The sequence below is a fragment of the Corvus moneduloides genome, chromosome 3 (assembly GCF_009650955.1).
Source record: "Corvus moneduloides isolate bCorMon1 chromosome 3, bCorMon1.pri, whole genome shotgun sequence".
NCBI classification, from domain to species: Eukaryota; Metazoa; Chordata; class Aves; order Passeriformes; family Corvidae; genus Corvus; species Corvus moneduloides.
In genome coordinates this window covers 67,715,494-67,734,634 of record NC_045478.1, presented here as the reverse complement: position 1 = coordinate 67,734,634, position 19,141 = coordinate 67,715,494, and the positions used below count along the sequence as shown (strand labels likewise).

Here is a 19,141-nt window from a genome sequence, read left to right as displayed (position 1 = left end):
CTGCGTGGCCCTCCCTGGGCACACACATCTGCTCACTCATGGATGGACCAAAGAGCCACAGAAGCAGATCCTGAAGTACTTTGAGGTTGTTCCTGTTTGTGAACGCCTGCAAAGCTGCCCCTGTGATAACTCAGAGACCTAAAAGGATCTCAACAGACAACAAACAACTTCACAGAAGTTTAACATTTCACAGACAAGGAAGTTTCGAGTGAACTTTAACAGCACAAAGCAATTTAAATTCAAAATACTCAAGAATTTATGAAAGCAGATCCTTCTGTCTACAAATGTCCTGATGAGTAAAAGTTCAACACAGCAGCCTGAAATGAAACTATAAAGCAAACTCAGAATAAATCTAAGAACATAAGTCCTTTTAAAACAGAACATACACAAAATACATGTCACCTGTTGGCTCATTTCTAGTTTTGGTACGTAATTAGAAAAAGACTGACAATCCAGCTAAAAAAAACAAAACAAAACAAAACATCAGCAATGTAAGGTAGAGAACTCAAAAAGATTTTGTTAGAAATGGCTTAAAAAAAAACAGACAGTCAGTTCTTCCTGAAAGTGAAATCAATGCAGTTGCAAACTCTGAAGCACATAGGAACCCAGATGCACATCGTTTCTGAAGCTGAACTTTAGAGTGATGCCTGGGAGTGACTTGCAAGGATTTCTGAGCAGAACCACAGTATTTCTAAGTCTAATGAAGACAGCACTTGGATGGGTTTGCCCACAGTCATTGCTTGTGACTGCATGTCTGCATTACATAAAGTATGTATTAAAAATATTATCCTGGGGAAACACAATCAATTAGCCAACAGCCATATGGCCTATTCATATGCTGTTTTGATAGAAAAGCGCACTCTTTGATTTAGAGATAAACTTAGACATATGTTAGAGAAGGACTAGCAAAGGGTGAGTGGAATTGGACTGTGGAGGGAGATAAAAAAAGGAAAAAAGGACTAAAAGTTGGAGTCAGACTTCACAGTCCAGCAAGCAGCAAAAACAAACAGCATCCGCGCCTACAACAGTGATATAGCGGTCGATCCGCTTGCGTAAGCCAAAATCTCCTCCCTGCACCCTCCTCGCCCTTAGGGCCAAAATAAAAGCGGGTTAAAACACTCTCGCAGTGTACATCCCTCCTTAGAGAAGACGCAAGGACATCTCCCCGCTTTCCCTATAGGAAATAAGGGCTTGCAGCAGCCCGTCGCTCGCACGCGTTTGAGGCGCAGCCAAGCCCCGGGGCCCCGCAGCGGGCCTCGCTCGGCAGGCGCCGGGGCGCAGCCACCAGGTACCTTGACCCTGCCGAGCCGTCCCTCCGCCCTCGCCGGGGCTCACCCCGTCCCCGTTAGCAGCGTGACCTTACTGCGGCAGGTCAGTGCTACCTGCAACCCCGACCAAAGCCCGCAGCCCGGCGGCCGTCCCCTCCGGACCCCTTCCTCGCCGGACAGCTCCACACCCCGCGTTAGCCCCGCCGCCGTGCGGGCGCCCGGCAGCACTCCAAGCTAGGAACGAAGGTTCCAAAAGCACCAGCGGCGACCCGGGAACGACAGCGTGGCCCCGCCGATGCCCCTGCGCGGGGTCGGGGGGGTCTCGCTGCTACGACGGGCACGGTTCGGGCGCGCCGCCCCCACCGGCGCAGCTCTGCCCGCCGCCCGGGCCGACCCTCGGCTGCCCCCGGCCGGGTCGCGGTGGTGCCCTGGGGAAGGCAGCGAAGCCTCCGCAGAGCCGGGCGGCCGCGGAGCGCCCCCGCACCTGTTGCGGACGAGGCCGCCGCCGGGCCCCGCCGCGCTCCCGCTCCGCACGGCCGCCCGCAGCCGCCCGGGAGCGCAGGGTCCCCGCAGCCGCGGGCCCCTCCGCGCCGCCCCCCCTCCGCCCGCCCGGCCGGCGGCGGTCGCTCACCTGCGGGGCGCTGGCGCCCGCCGCTCCTGCCCGCGGCCTCCGCCATGTCTCCTCCTGCTCGCCAAGCGCGGCTGCTCCGCCCCGCGGCTCCGCGGCCCGGGGCAGGTGAGCGCCACGTCCCCCGCCCCCGCCGGCGGCTCTGCCCGGCAGCAGGTGAGGGCGGGACCGGCGCCCGCGGCCCGGGAGCAGCCGCCTCTCACGGGCTGGACGCGCTTATGCGGCGGCGGTGCGGGGGCGACTGCCCGCACTCCCGGCCCCCTCGGCGGCCCGGGCAGCCGAGGTGCCAGTGTTCACACAGGTGTGATTATTTTTTTTTTCTTCTTCAGAGTAGCTCCCTCCGCAGTGGCGCAGCTCGTTCGGTATCGGCGCGGAGAGAAACAACAGGTTTGGGGATGCTCGCCATCTCGACAGTAGGTGGGAGGAGTGGCGGCCGCCTCGCAAGCCCAGGCGATGCGCCGCATCGTGTGGGAAAGAGCTGCACTGCTGTAGACTCGTTCCTGCGGCACGTGCTCTTAAACAGCCGGTTTTAAAGCTGCGTGCAACGCCTTGCTTCCAGGAAAAAAAAAAAAAAGGCTCTGTGAAGACCTGTCGATGTATCAGTCATTTCTGTAAAGGTCATGAGGTCATGGTCCTGTTACCTTTCCTATGAGTTTGCCTTAACTTGCTTTATACTGCTTTTAAGGGTCATAAGAGTGTTTCTCTTCAAAGTGTTCCTGTCGGCATCGAAACATCATTTAATTTTGCATCTGCTTGTAGGTAGCACCTACAAGTCATCAGAACTACAGTTGAAGGAGGGTGAATGAATTGGGGAACTCACAGGATGCAGCTGTGGATGCAGGCAAGGAGGTGGAGAGGGGCAGCTCCCTTATTCTTGTGAGCTTGGACCAAGCCAACTTCAGCCACCATGCAGAACATCCTCTTTTCACAAACTGCTAAGTTCAGAGCACAAGGTTTTCTAGGGGAAGGGAAGATTAATACTTTGTTGCACTGAGAGCCATTTATGCTCTAAAAGAAGCAGTTTGGGGCTTGGGTGATAAACACGCCCTGTTGGCTTCTGGGCAGGAGAGTGTCTGTAATAGAACAGGCTGGGCTCTATGATGAAAGGTGCAAAAGACAGCAAAAACAGCACTGCCTTGGTCGAGTTTTCACTTCTGTATTCTCTTCAGGGAGGTGTAAAGGTGTCTCTAGGTCAACCTGAGCCCTGGATTACAACAGCACTGATCAAGGGCCAAGAGGTTATCCAAGTTCAAACCCACTGGTATGCCCTATGGTCAGAATGTTGTCCTCAGTAAAATCCTGCCCTAACATAATCTCAAATCCCTCACTCGTGGTGGTCCATGTAGGCATCTACCCACCAGCATATTCTGGGAGCCAGGCTGAAGAATCCCAGGCTGACCTGTCTGATGCACTCCACCCCAAAGTGTTTCCTCATGTTTTGTCTGAGGATGTAAAAAGTAACATCTGGTACTATCTATATGAACTAGCCTGATGTAGGGATCTTACATAAACTTTTGTGCACAGATCTAGCACCTACATGGATAAACTGTGCTGCTCAGGGAGCCACATTCAGACCAGAACCCAATTGCTCAAGGAGCATAAGTGTACATGGCCCAGCCTGGACATGGATCAGACCCAGCAGTCTCACCATGGAGAATACAGAACTGATTGCTAAGCAATGCTGCAGAAGCCACCTCGGGTCTGGTGAAGCCAGTAATGAACTATAGGAGTTAATTCCCAGCTGGTGCCAGGCTAGGTTTCATGGAGACATTCAATGGAAACCTCGATCACACTCCCTTCTCTCTTACATAGTTGGCATTTCTGAGCAGCCTGAGTCATAGAGAGCAGGCTGCATGCCTTCAAAGTAAACAGACCAGTGCAATTGCCTTCTAGTCATACTGCATGACACCAGAGGTTTTCAAACCTGGACCAATACAGGATCATGCTTCACACAAAAATCAAATTAGGCAAGTTCATTGTCCTAGGGTTACTTCTCAATGGGTAGGTTTTTTATGTTTTGGGTTTTACAAGTCAACCTCCCCCACTGGTCTTTCTAGTGTTTACAACTACCTTGAAAATGTATTGTTTTCTGCTGTAATAGCAGTAGGAATTGGTAAACAGTAGCTGTGTTTCTCATGAAATGTAGTTAAGTTTTTGGAATGAGTTGAATACATCTGTGCCTAAAAATCAGTAGAACCATCTTCAGAGTAAAAAAAAAAAAAACTGACTAAAATTATTTAATCTACTGTTCTTTGTTTATCTTATTTTTTAATACATAATTGTTGCGTTTTAGCCAGCAAAAGTTACTGTACACATGTTAGAACAACATGTTTATGTTTAAAAAAATATTTCATTTTCTTTGAAAATACCTGCTAGACCTGAAAAATTAAGAGCATAAGTCTTTTACTGGTTACCAAGGCTTATGAAGAAAGAAGCAGCTTCTTGTCCAGGCAAGTCTTACCCACAATGGAATTTTTGCAGCTGCCCCAGAAGAATTTGTTGATACCCAGTGTTAGAATAGTGGAGTGACAATGACAGTGGATGGGCAGGGAACATCCACCACCCTTTTTACATTACATGTGAGAAAAGAATCATTGCATAAACAAAAGCAGAAGAAGAGACAACAGGCCACAATGACTATTCAGTGCATGGAGGCAGGACTTTTCATTTCTCAAGTCAAGTACAGCACCCAGAGAAGAATTTTGTTTGGTCTTGGCTTGTTAGTACAGGAATTAGACTGAATAGAAAAACCAAGAAAATATTCAATGCTATGGTTATCATACTCAAATCACAATAAGTTTAGGATGTGTCAGAAAGGTTCCCTTGATACTTGGTATGAATTTGTTTTCTTTTTTTTATTCCAATATTTTCCAGCTCTACACCATTGCTATTATTTTAGAAGTCCAAAAATACAGGAAAAAGTAAGTCTTAGGTTATTTTTATTTTCAATTGTGTATGTCAGAGATAGCTTTAGAACAAGCTAACATTACTGTGGTTCAGATTTATACAACTGGTACAGTTCAGTAGTACATAAACAACTCTAAAACAAATGCACCATAGAACTTAAATTACTAAAAATAAACAATATTAAACTACGTAGAGCAGTAGGTAAAAACAATTACCTTTAGGTCTTGAACACTAAAAGAAAAATATCTAATTATGATTGAAATTATGAAGCTCTACTACAGATAGTATTGAGATATATTACAAAGAAATCGAAAAGTTGTTGTCACATTTTGGTTTTGTTCCAGTGATGTACAGTTACATGAAATCTTACATCAGTTTGTCATGAAATTAACATCTACTTACTTTAACTACAATATTTCATGAGTTTATAACTTTTGTATGTGTGTGTTTTCTAAAAATTTTTGAAAAACTTGTATGTAAAAACATTTAAAGTAAAATAATGTTGCAGGTTGTTTACAGATTCCTTATTATTATAGGATTATAGGAGTAAAAGCAGTCAGGAAGCTGCAGTGTTTTTAACATTGGTAAACAAATACTGGATTAAAGTGCAACAGTCCTTCTGACAGCACACCTGCTCTGGCTGAAAGGAAATCTTTTCATCTCTGCAGAGAAGCAAAGAAAAAGATCAGTGTCAGGCGTGCTTCTCCCGAAAGTCAGTGATAGCCTTCCAGAGCGTGCACAGCATTCCTCCTCTGTAAAGAAAAATCATAAAGATACTCAGGTACAAAGATACTCTCTAGCCTGAAAGCCTTCCAATTTAGGTGCTTTCTGATTTTCTTGCTCTGGTTTTGATCAATGAAATTCAGTGGGAAGGCTGATCAAAGGTGAAATTCAACATGCATTACTCAAATAGAGAACAGAGTCCTTTTCTGATTACAGGACAGGGCAATCTTTCCACTTGGCAGATGCCTGCTGTCTGGAATTCAGACTTTTGGTCCAAAGGACTTGCATAACCCGTATCTGACTTCCAACATGATGCAATCTGGTGACCTACACACCTGGCATGATTAGGTGAAATGTATTGCTACTTACAGTCCATGAGTAAAGTTTCTGAAGTTTGATGATGATAATAAACTACTGAAAGTTTTGCTAGTTCTACTTTTTTAAATAAAAACAAGGTGCTAATGGGATTTCCAGTGCCTCCAGCTGTAAGGTAATTGCTTTACCTTAATGTTTTGCTTTCAATAGAAAAAGCTTATTTAAAATTTAAACAGTATCAGCTGTTTGGCAGGAATGTATCAACATACAATGGCATACTGGAAAGTGTTACTTATTTTAAATTAATACTACACAATGCAATAAATAGAGACTTAGTATCAGTTAGTTTTTCTTCTTACAAAGCACAGTTCATTTAACTGTGAAGCATTACCTCAGTCTCAAACATTTCAGATCATCTCGTGTAACATAGCAGAGAACATCCGTTAAGGTATAGTCTTCAGCCAAGAACTGCAGAAAGAAGTTTAAATGAACATTTTGTTAGAAATATTATTTAAATTCCTAAGCTCATCTTCCTAGGATCATCTGCCCCTAAAAATAGGAGGTTACAATTGGGAGAAACCCAAAATTGGGCTAAAATGTGGTACATGTAACAGATTAATCCACGTTGCTCCTACAAATACAATGAAACGACTTAAATTTTACACTGTATGCTCTGCATCGGCATACCAGGCACAACTTGAAAAGTGTAATGCTTTTACATCTACTCAAAACCGTTGTCAACTGGCAGTTCTATTGTTACCACTGGAATCTCAGAATCACAGACTTCACTGAGCAAAAATTAGACCATAAGTAATACCACATTTAACCCACGAGAAAATTAAAAGCAACAGTTAAGACCTACCTTTTCAAAAATGGCATCTGAATTTGACGTAATTGAACTTGGAGGAACCTTTGGTCTGATCTGTAGGAGTGATAACTACATGCAGGTATTCCTAAATTAGCTGAAATCCTCAACACCTCAAAAGTTACATAATTTACTGCAAAGCAGACTGATCTACTTCAGGGTATTTCACTACAGCACAGTTAGCTAAGGGTGAACATGTATCCTGTATCCAGAGTATCATCAGCAGGAATGCTGCAGTGTGTAAAGACACTGAAAACCCAAGAGTGTCTATTTACCAGGATATTTTATCGCTTTATTCATAATCAGATATAGGAACTATTAAAGGTACCGTATATTTATGAAGGCTTTCATGGCTCTTTCCTATCCTCTGAAGACAAATTAATCTCTCAAAATGTGCTAAAGTAATTAAAAAGGTTTTTTAAACTAAGTGAGAGCAGAACTGCAACTGTGCCAGGCAGTGAATAGAATCATTGCTACCTTGTTTATCGTGGCCTCATCAGCTCCATGAACTCTCAGCCAGTTTATGAGATCAGGGTCTTCGGTCCCTGTGCCAGTGGAATGACGATGACAGACAGACAATCCAGGAATATCTGGAACAAGCATTTTTGAGTTTTGTGTTGCCAAAGCAACCTCTTGTCATTTTTGACTCTCAAGCACTTTCTTCAGTGAGCTTTCCCTTCAAGCTTAGAATACCAGTATCCCCATAAATAAATGCCAATTCACAAAGAACACAATTACAATTTATAGACAGTTACACATTAATTTCTCTACTTGGTTAAGGGTACAGTTAAACTAGTGTGAACATTGATACAGATAAGATTTTCTGCTCTCTTCTAAAAATGACTTTACTAATACAAGGCTGTCACTGTTTCTACACTAAGGTTTTTGATCAATTAACTGAACTGTTCAGTATAACTCATACAATTGCTGCATAGGCAATGCCTTAGACTGAGGATCAGCTGCTTTTGGGAAGCAACACTTAGAAGCACATCACACAGAAACATCAAACTGCATTAGCACTTCCACCTTCTTCAGGGCCGACACAGCAAACTCGGCTTCCTTCAGTAACCTTTAAGTTGTATTTGCATCTCACCAATTAGATCCTCTTGTACTTAAATTGTAACAATCGGAACAGTCTTTAATTCAAGGAGCACATACCTAAACATACTAGATTATCCTCTTTAGGAATAATATTTATTCAGTAGGATATGTGCCTTGTACTCTTCCATATAATCACAAACAAAAATATTTAAATTGTACCACTCCTTGTACTGTGATTAACAAATCCAGTAATTTGTTTCCACACCGTACATTCTTACTTCAGAGCAAACCCTGCCAGAAGCAGCACAATAAAGCATCTTTGCTGAGACTGGCTCAAGAAAATGAACAGATGTTTAGCTGGCACTTTTTCATCTGTAGCCAGCATGAATTTTTTCCTTAAAAATTCTTCTCACTTACCTATTGGCTGTGACCTGAGCTGTAGGTTCCTGATCTCTTGATCTTTTTCTTCTATAGCTTGATGCAAGAGGACTTGAAATTCTCTCTCCTTTTGAACCAACTCCTCCAATAACCTGTGAAGTAATGGGAACAAAGCGCTCATTTCCTTAAGTAGCTTCAAATTTTCAGGAAAAGAAAGATCTTACTATACTTAAACTGGAAACCTTCCTGACAAAGACAAGGACAGACTTCTTCAGCTCTCACAGGTATATGCTTTCACTATAGATTGATTATGACCTATATCAAGATATAAACATTCATACAGAAGCCCCAAACACACCAGCTTCCTCATAAACATTCCCCCACTAAACAAGTGGTATAGCACAAAATTTCAGTGAAATTTCTCCAGACCGAGCTCTGTTTTAAACAAAACTGGAACTGAGAACAAATATCAAAGTGGTTCATAAACTAAGGGCTAAACCTTTGTAAGGAAAAACACCAGTTCACATCTCTCCAGCAGACATTTTCAAAGGTATGGAAAGGGCAGAGCTGTGATGAAAATGTGGTGAAAACATATGGTTGCATTTCTTAAATATGCAAAATACGTTCTCAACCACACATGGGCTGTCCCTTCCTCACATACAAGGCGCTTCGTTCCTGCCCTCCTAAGCTGTATTAAGAGCAAGAAGAAAGGAGGCAAAATACTTCCCTACTCCCCTAAGCAATTACTTTTGAGAATGTCAAGCAGAAGTAAGTTGGAACTTATGTTTGACCTCCTTCATAAGACAAGCCCAGAGAGAAACCTGGAGAAATTCGGTGGTCAGCACCATTTAAGCTGATCAAAAGAAAATAGTCAAAATATAATGGAAAACTAGTATGTAAAACTGCTGCAATTTGTTCTTTTAGAAAAGTGGTTTAGTAAAATGTGGGATTTGTGAACAATATGTTATTAGGAACAGAAATTGGACATGGAGAGCACACTCATAAACCTATAATTGACTTCTGAGTCTTCAGAAGTTCTGCCTTGGAAGGATTGAAGCACCTTCATCCCTTTCTTGAAACCTCTGCCAGCCTGAGAACTATGCAATAACTGTTCCATTTCAGTGTGTTTCCTTTTATTTATTCATATATTAAATTTTTTGTGAATTTATACCAGTTGAGTGCTGCAACTTTTTATTTGGGGCACTGAAACACAGGAATTCAGTTAGAAAATGTGCCACAAAAGCCCTTTACCTGCCTTTGCACAAGGGTAAAGTGAATCCCATATGATTGCTTTGTAAAAACATCTAGCCCTACTTCTAGCTTGTATGCAGGCCTACCAGAAACATATTTGCACTTGAGTGCTTCCACACCTGAGCTAACAAACCTTAACAAGTCCACCCTGCACGGGAACAGAGCTGCTTTGTGCAGCTACACAACCCCACAGCTTGGTTGTTCTCTGATATTCCTTCCAGATGGTCACACCTTTCAGTTTAAATTATGCCTAGTCTATCTATTCTGGTTGAAAAGGCCCTTCAGGGCCATTATTTCTCCTGATAACTGCTTGCTGCTTATGCCAATAAAGCTTTCATAAATATTCAAACAATTGTCTGTATTATTTATTTCAAAATTTCTGCATGAATGACTGGATGTGGTTATTTGGCCAAAGGCTTTGCATTTGAGAAATTTACAGAAACAAAGTGCTAGCAAAAAAGTACCAAAAAGTACCTACGCAAACTGATCACTTCTGAGGCTATTCCCACCATAAACTTGTGAAGTTAAAGTGGAGTATTTCTTTAGGTATATCAATAAGACAGTTAAAATATTTCTCAGTGGTTCACAAGTAAAAAAATTATTACATAAGGACCCCAAAATACTGATACTTTATTTTAAAAAGTTACAGTCTAATGAATTGTTCTAATTATGGCAACCTTCTTGGACACATGTAAAAGTAAAGTGCAATTTAACATTTTAATTTCAATTGGAACTGCAGTTCCAAAGAATGTTTTATCAGCATAACAACTGTCTTAATGAAGACATGTTCTCTTTCTATCAAGGCCACATTCAAAATTTACTGAGGTCAGTAGGAAATCCAATGTCATAATCAGATGCTTCTAAAGCTAAATAACCTACTGTCAACCAGACTATTTGGTGTATTTTAATGAAAAGAAAACAAAGTATATAGAAAATCATTTGGATAAATAATGGAGACAGATTTTTCTCTGACATTTCTTAAAAGAACAATTAAAACCTCAAAGAATCACTTTTCAGGTTTAAAGTGCAAGACATATTCTGAAAAAAAATTACAATATCCAAATTTATGGCTCATTTCTTCTTTTAAACAAAACACCTATTTTCCCTTTCTTTGATGAAAAGAATTTATTTAATAAAAAGCTAATGGCTGCTGGTAAGGACAGATCCTGCTTGCAGTAATTTCTGTGCACAAAACAAGTCTGAAGCAGCTTCCTTGTGGAGTTTCTGTGTGGCTGTCTTAGCTTGAGCTCACTCGCTGAGAATAGCTATAGAAAAGAACAGCAAGTTCTGCCTTAATAGAAACAAAACATAACACCATTCATCAGCCATACAGAGCACACCAAAGAGAGAAAAAGCAGAAGTTTGGCAGCAAGTCAGGTTTTTTCAGACCTTCCTTGAAAGGGCACCTGAAATCAAGACTGACCTTAACTTGCATCACTATGGTTTTGTTGAAATTAACAAAACTATGTAAGTGATCAGTCACAGCTAAACAAGGATCATCATTAAAAGAAACAACTTACACTGCTATGGAATTTTGGAACTGTCACTAGTATTCCAGCATATATATTCTGAAAGTTAACCAATACATACTGCTGTAAGCAGGCTAGTGTCCCTGTCTCCCGATGTCCAGACTTACCTGTTTGTCTCTAATTTTAGCCTGCCCAGCTGGACACTCAGTGATCTGTGAGCAGCTTGGGAGTCATGGGACACCGTAGAGCTGAGTGTGCTTACACCTGAGGTAGCTACTGCATCCTCCAAGACAATGCAAGGCTGCTGGATGGTTTGATTCTGAGGCTGTTCATCTTGATCTTCAACTTCTATATCATCTTGATCAGCTGTATCACTTTCAGATGCAAGACTAAAATGCGGCCTCAATTCTGTTAAAATATAAGCAAAAGAAAAAACACCAAAGATGTTAAACATTAGTTAAATATTAAAAGCAGCCCCAAGTGACTATTTACAGATCATCCTATAGCTTTGTCTACAGTAGACCTGAAATTTCTGTAACAGGAGAACAGATATTTTCTAGGGCTTTAAGATCACTCAAAACAAAACAGCACCTTGTTTTATGCAGATTATTATTCTGCCTATCCAATGTTCAAGAGCTGTAAAAAACAAACATCTGGATGAATATGATTCCAGATTTGGCTACCATTTCATGTCATGTTGTGCTGAAGTATTATGTACCGCAGAGTTACTTTTGCTTAATTCCATTCTCAGTAGCTTGCATTTTTTTTATGTGTCTGACTTGAAATATTTTATTAAACAAAAGACCATTTTTTTTTTATACCCAGCTATTCCTGCTGTTGCTGTTCCAGCATATTTAGCATTCTATCATTACAAGAATACTATGTTTACCAAAAAATTGCATCCAAAGATAGAGAGGAAATTACAAAAAGGCCCCCTCTCCCAACAATTAAAAGCAGCACACTTTCCTTCTACTTATCAGAGGGAACACTGCTTATTTTGAAATGATGCACATCCACAAAACTATGAAGACAAAGCTATACCCTAGTTTCTGTTGTTCCCTGTTTAAACTACCTACCAGAGCTTACCAGGTATGCAAGATATGTACACAAGATCTGACACTCCTACACAATCTATTACTGTAAAAACATCTGTTTGTTCATGCTAACTATTTCATATAAATCTTTCTTCCTTCCTTCCTTCGATTATGGCTTCTTACTGCTAAGAACTCCCTCTGGTCTCCTCACCAAAATGTACTTTTTTTTCCTGAATCACACTTAGTTTATGCCCTTTCTGCTGAGTAATTAACAAGTACATTTCTCTTCTTTACAAAAGAAACATTTGTTCCTTGATCTATTTCACCTTTTCATTTCAATGCTACATACCTTCTTCAAGACTGAACATAAGATCAACAGAGCTGTGCTTCCTCTAAATTAAGGAAAGCAGATTTATTATATAGCAGTTACCCAAACATTGCTAGGCAAATATGTCTGAATTTGCTTTGAACTTCTGTTTTTGTTAGCAGGATGCAGAAGTTCTATACCATTGCTCACCACCAGGCAGGATAAAATTGGTTTTGTACCATTCCTTAAACATCCCATAACTTTTAGAAGTGTTAAGGCCATAGATAAATCTCCACATCATAAGAAAAAAAATTAAGAAAAAAGAGTGAGACAAAAGCAAGGGAAAGCAATCAGAAGTAGGGTAAGGCAATTAGGGAAGCAGTAGATGATCGGTGCCTGAAAGCTACTGGGGCACAGAGGCTTTTGTTTAAGCTTGGCCATGTACAGTTAATGCTGACACTGAGCTGTATGGGGAAGAACAGACTATTGAGGAATTCCACAGTTACTCCTATTACACAGCAATGAAGTACATGCCTGTTAGAGGTGTTCAGCATTCTAGTCAGAAGACAGAGTTTCTTTGTGACTTGAAAGTAACACAGAAACCCTATTTATATCTTGTTGGTTGTGCTACAGATATGGAAAATAAGGAGAATTGGAATAGCTGTAACTTGTGATGTAATTTTCAGATCCCCTTATTAATAATTTAAGACTCAACCCACTGCAGGAAACAGGAATGTAAGTATTCTGACTTAAAGCATTAAATGACATATTTGAAAATATCACAATTAATTCCAGCATTAGAAGTTAAGAAGCAGCAGAAAAACTAACTTTGGAAATAGGTAGAGAAGTAACAGAATGGGCTACAGTTTTGTCTAAACAGATTCCTTCCCTCAGTGAAGCCATACATTCTAATTCCACATTCAAAATACAATGTACAAAGTGCAGGCACTGCAGACCTGTTTGTTTGGTTTTGGCAGGTTTCAAGTCAAGGGTTTGGGTTTTTTTTTATTTTTTAGACAGCTTCTGACCATAAGCAATAGACAACATTTTGCACCTCAAAAAATCAGGTCCCAGAGCACCTTAATCTACTACTACTCACCGTGTTGCAGAATCATTTAGATTACGCATTGTGGAAAGGTGCTTTCCAAACCAGCTTGAACAACACACAGATTAGTTTCTGAATTGCAAAACAGACAGTGAACAGGAAAAAGGCCACTGCTGGTTTCAAAATCTTAAGTGAAGCATCATAATCACAACTCTGAAGCATGTTTAAAGAGATCAGCTGATAAACATTTGCTGAGTATTAAGAAATGACTCACCTGGGACCAGAATTGTAATAGCAGTCTGCACAGCTTTTCTGATTATGCTGTCCAGGGCAAACATCCAATGTGGCTTAATATTATGATTTCGGAGAATTTTATTGACCTAGTAAGAGAAAATTCAGTTCAGATATTACATACCCCACAACTTAAAATGAGAATATATCTCATCATTACATAAAGTGTTTAAACTTATAGATGCTGTATCCGAGCAGATGATTACAACTATTTCTTGATAGCAACATTATCAACTTCATCCATTTTATCATAAGTCATGCAATGTTTCATGTTTTTCATCAAGTACTGGTTTGTGTGTTAGGTGACTTTTGATGTCAGTGGTACTTAACCTTCATGGCTGTGGAGAGAAATTTCAAAAGAATGCAAGCAAGACAAATAACAAGGACTATGTTATGAAGGGCTTGTAGCTGAAACTAATTAACTTGTTACTTTTTTTGGCATCACCTTCACTGCTTGCTCTGAGCAACACTTGTCTATTCTAAAGTACAATTGTAGGAAATATCAAAGAACTAATGTAATGCTGCTCCTACTTAATTCTGAAACTAGTTAATTAATGTTAGTTTAAACAATTAGGGAACTTCATTTGTGTGCTGTACCATTTTCTCATTCCTTCTACTTCGTACTTTGTACAATCAGTATGGTACAATATACAACTGGGTTGCTCCTAACTGCCCACAGGCCTGCTTTCAAACCACTTTTAGCCATATTCTCAGATGCCTCTATGGATGCTCCATGCCACTTGCACAAACATCTCCACCTCACAGAACCGTTTTCCAGCTCCCAAACGACAAGGAAATGCCCAGCCAACAGTAAGCAGCAATAGCACAAAACTCAGTGCTGTTTTCCAGGCACAGAAGCAATCCAAAGCAGCAAATTCTGCAGGAGCAGAACTTAAACAGTTGCAGGAATCAAAAAATGTAACTGTGTTTAGAAAATTATCAACTCACAGCCTTATAAAAAAAGAAGCAACTACTGATCACGAAAAATGTGGCAAAAAGATACTTCACTCTTCCTAAAAGAGGGATTCGTTCAATTCCCTCATATTGTGATAATAACCTCTCTGTAAAAAATGACTGCAGTTACATAAATGATGCCTTCAGAGGATATGTAAAAGTTATTAACCACATTATTTTCACTGCCAAAAAGCAGTAGTATTCAGTAATGCAGCACTTTATACAGGTACCAGCACTGGGTTTGGTTGGGATGGAGTTAATTTTTTTCACAGCAGCCCACATGGTGCTATGTTTCAGACTGGTGACTAAAACAGCCTTGATAACACACGCATGTTTCAGCTACTGCTGAGCAAAGCTTGCACACTGTCAAGGCCGCCTCTGCTTCTTACACTGCCCCAGCACTGAGGGGGCTGGGGGTGGACTAAAGGCTGGAGGGGGACATGGCTGGCACAGCTGGCCTAAGAAATATTCCCTTCGGTGTAAGGTCATGATCAGCAATAAACATGGGGCTGCTTTTTGCAAAGGAGCTGTTGCTCAGTGACTGGCTGGGCACTAGTCTGCTGGTGGTGACTGACTCCTTTTGCAACACTTAAGAGCTTTTTTTTCCCCCCTTTCACTTATTTAACAATCTTTATTTTGACCCACAAGTCTTCCCATTTTTGGTTCTTCCAATTCTCTCCCTCTTCCTGTTGGGAGGGAATGAATGAATGACTGGGTAGGGGCTTTCCTTTACCTGCCAGCCACGGTCAACCCAGCACAGCAGTACCTATGTCTCCTCATTTCTATTGCCAATGGCCACGAGATGGCACTTGGACACTGTGTTTAGATTCACAGAGCTGTCAGCGGCGCCAGGGGAGCCTGCCCTGGGCCTGACACCTGGACAGCAGCAGACCAAGGGCCCCGAAGGCTTGCCCACTGCCCTCTGAGGCAGCAGAACTTCCCTGTGCAAGCACTTTGCACCTTCCCAAACTGACTGTTTAGCTAAGTGCAGCTTTTTTGAGAACTGAAGAAGCATAATCTAACTTTGTCAAGATCACAACAATCCCTAGTAATATGATTTAGTTATTTATATTACATCACAAAATTACTTTTTCTTGGTTGGTCTGATAAGGAAGGTGTGATTATTAAACATTGTAACCTAAGATCACATTCTTAAGTCCCAAGAGCAAGGCAAATACTTTTCCTCACTTTTAGCAGCACCTCAGTCTCTGCAGCATCTGAGGTCTTGATACTGTCCTGGATTTCAGTGTAGTATTACAGAAATCTACTGTATGGCCAAAAGAATTAAGATTGCACACATATAAAGCAAAGTTTTTCTTCTGACTTTCTCTGTGTTTAGTTAAATAATAGAGAGATAGTAATGAAAGAGACATTTATCAGTTAAAAACCAGCAACTTGTAATGATGAAGTTAACAGAAATTTTTTATTGATAAGAATACAACCCAGGCAATTACTACCAAACAACTGATGCCCAGGAACATCTCTATCAGAACACAAATACAAATATTTGTACTATTACCCCCTGCATGGTTTTCTTGACTTTGTATGCTTGGTTTTTTTCTTCCAAGTGTCAAAAGAGTATTAATATGAAGCTAAATAGAGAGAGTTGAAAGCATACTCAAAAGAATCAAAGAGAAAACTTTTGATTTGTAGAAAGAGCTCTTCACAGATTCATTTCACACTTTTTTTTTCATAAACAGCATCTAATTCTTGTTAGTGTAGTCTGTGCAGCAGTTTACATGCTATGCCATCCTTCCTGATAGCTCTTCTACTTGTCAGAGTGCCATGGGTTTAAATTCTAAAAGAATCATCCACCTCAAATGCCTACCTGGATCGTCATTTCATTTTTACTACATGACTTCAGTCTGGACAAGTGATACTCAGCACAACTGCACCCTCCCATGTTCATTATTCATCTTAATCATCAAGCCTAACTGCTTGTGAACTACCATTTAAACACATACCTTAGGAAAACATTTGCTTTTCATAAACTAGCTATTTAAAGGCTGCCCATGCATGTGTTTGGTTGCTCAATGTGAGAAATGATAAATCTTGCATTTATTATTGATAGAAAAGTAACAATTTTAATTCCTCCTTATCCTGCTTATTATAAATTGAAATGAAAATTTCTAGTTTGGCAGAAATCTGCTGCTAATCAAAAATACTAAGAGTTCAATACAGTACTACAAGGTAGACAGACTGCTATAGGGGGTAATGCACTAGTTTGTAAGAGAAGTTTAAGAGATCTGCATTTATGTAGGATAAGCCTGAAACTCATTGTTGGTCTTATTTCCCAGAACACCTTCCAAAATAAGATTTTTTTAAAAAGCTTTCCTGCTTTACTATTACGACACAATATTCACACAATTACGTTGAACCCTATATCTTTAATCAGCAAAACCTCAGTAGTGTTCGGGGTCTGTGTCCTGCCAAAGGATCACAAGGCAACCAAACCAAGTCACTGCTATGGGCTCAGATTTTGCTATTACAGGTTCAAAGCCCTCAAATGTTATTGTTTCAGTAACTCTGGGTGGAAGTTAAGCAAGTTCTGTTTGGTCCTAGTTTGTTTAGGTTTTTTTTAGTTTAGGTGCACAAATTTCTTAGTAAAAATGACAACTTACAGCATCTTGAAAACCAAAGAGCACAAGCTGCACTTGACTGATACCGTGGCTGTCAAAGTCTAATTCCAGCTTCAATTTTGAAAGCGTGGTTGCAATGATTTTGCGATCAGTGGACCGTACGAACTCTCTGAGGCTGGAAACGAGCGTTGTGATGTGTTCCCATTTCAGCTTGGGTTCTTCAGCTCCCTGACAGAAGAGAGAGGAGAAGAAATAGTTTTGATAGTCATCTTCTGAAACATACACCCAGAAGGACTTCAGCCAATAATGTCAGTTGGCAATATGGGTTTTCAGAAACTCTGCTGCTATGGTTAAGGGAAAGGTGCAGCTGCAGGTCAGGTACCGGTGGCAGCATAACTGCAGCAGCACAGAGCTCTGTGGCTGAGCTCCCTGGTACCACAGGTATGATGTACACCTGATGAATAAGTAGCTGACTTCATTTTACACCAGTTGCTGAAGAATATGTACACACTACAGTGTGTATGCATCTTTGTGCAGCAATGAAAAGATATGAATAAATACACTGTGCACTGGAAACTACAAATTGCTCTTAATTGCAAGCACACACATACTTTGCAGTGCTTCTAGTTTCTCTGTGCCCCTCAGAGACAATGTGCAAAGTCCTACAGCAGCGTTTAAAAGAAGGGATTAGTCAACGTTATGCAGGAGGCTCACAGAGGGACTGGTTGTTTCTTATATAATTTCCTAATTTCCCTTAATACAGAACTTCTACACTTAGCTGTTCTTAAAGCAAGTCTACAAAGATCTCACCTTTTTAGTATAAATATTCATATGCCTATTTTTGAAAGCTTTTGTGTTTTTGCATGAGCTACCAAAGTGAAAAGTTCAAAAGCATTCATCAGAAAAAACAGCCTAAGTAACTAGGAAGCAGAGCACTGTATTTGCTCTCATAAGCAAAGTTATGCTGCCTGAATGCAAATTTCAATTCCAAATCCTAAAATTAAGACAGGGTTGTTGTTCAACATGAAGTATTAGATGTTTATTCCAAAGGAAGTTAAGTAAATATTTATATAGGCTAAGGATATCCAACATTGATTTCTGTAAGAGAAGGGCATACAGTGTTTGGTTCTATTGCATTTGCCGGTTTTATGTCATGAATGTAATGGCTGGCCAGACATCAAGAACTCTTGTTTGCCAGTAACACTGAGCTTTTAACTACAGTCAATTAATTCTGATCAGGATGAAACAAAGATAATTCGATTACTTGAGAAAGAAGCTTAAAAAAAAAGCAAAAGTTCTAGAGCAAAGATACCACAGACTAAAACATCCATCTGAGATAAAAGATCCTAGCCTCTGATCTTGATCTGCTTTGGAGAATTCACCTGATGATTTTCTATATGGAAGTGGATCTCTCACAGTTCTGCAGTAGCCCATCTTCTTTTCATGTAAATAATTAAAAAGCCATTAGGGCAGATAGGTAAATGCACACTGTAGCCCTGGACTAAAAGATCCAAGTCCATCAAGGCATAGGCACTATGGGGACAGGACAAGCAGTACGACTTGCTAATTAGAAACAGTGCCGCATTTTGTGAGGGGCATTCTCCTCCCCTAGCCATCACACCCAATGGCTTCGTCGAAACCTTTCTTGTGAAAAGCCCTTGTGAAGAGAAAAACTTTATCAAATCCTAAATCCTGATGAGGTCTAACAGGCAAGTCAGGCTTGTTCTATTAGTAATTTCTTGCATTTCTCAAGGGAGAAAACAGTCTTTGGGAGTCAGAGCTCTGCATCCTTTTGGAGGGCGGCCAGGCCCATGAACATGAGCTTTGAACTCTTTGGCTCTAAAATTCTATGTCTCTGCTTCTCACTCAGGCTGTTCCAGCCCCAGCTGAGAAAGACATGAAACACAGAGCACATTGTCTGGGATTTGTGATTGAGTTTCAGCCTCTCATGATCATTACTTGCATACACATGCAAAAACTGTGTCTGTTACAGCAACACTCTCGCAAATCACAGATCACAGGTATCTCTCTCACTGCCTTATCTTTTAACACTTTCTGTAGTTACCAGGATAGCTGCAGGTTACTC

At 40.8% G+C, this 19,141-nt stretch overlaps 2 protein-coding genes and 1 long non-coding RNA gene across 3 annotated transcripts in view; 1 reads left to right on the top strand and 2 right to left on the bottom strand.

Annotated features, from left to right (window-relative positions):
* Positions 1-2,029, bottom strand: part of MAP7 (microtubule associated protein 7) — a 110,485-nt gene extending 108,456 nt beyond the window's left edge. The window contains exon 1 of the mRNA XM_032102078.1: positions 1,900-2,029. Within this exon, the coding sequence (XP_031957969.1) occupies positions 1,900-1,945 (46 nt within the window). The 5' untranslated portion in view covers positions 1,946-2,029. The remainder of the gene's footprint in view (positions 1-1,899) is intronic.
* LOC116440847 lies at positions 1,962-2,481 on the top strand. Its single transcript, XR_004238778.1, has 2 exons — positions 1,962-2,052; positions 2,226-2,481. It is a non-coding gene; the product is annotated as an uncharacterized LOC116440847 (long non-coding RNA).
* A 2,337-nt stretch (positions 2,482-4,818) lies between these two features.
* Positions 4,819-19,141, bottom strand: part of MAP3K5 (mitogen-activated protein kinase kinase kinase 5) — a 100,349-nt gene continuing 86,026 nt past the window's right edge. The window contains exons 24-30 of the mRNA XM_032102068.1: positions 17,098-17,283; positions 13,506-13,611; positions 11,013-11,253; positions 8,165-8,277; positions 7,184-7,296; positions 6,233-6,309; positions 4,819-5,555 (exon numbers count right to left, since the gene is read on the bottom strand). Coding sequence (XP_031957959.1) covers positions 5,495-5,555; positions 6,233-6,309; positions 7,184-7,296; positions 8,165-8,277; positions 11,013-11,253; positions 13,506-13,611; positions 17,098-17,283 — 897 coding nt within the window. The 3' untranslated portion in view covers positions 4,819-5,494. The remainder of the gene's footprint in view (positions 5,556-6,232; positions 6,310-7,183; positions 7,297-8,164; positions 8,278-11,012; positions 11,254-13,505; positions 13,612-17,097; positions 17,284-19,141) is intronic.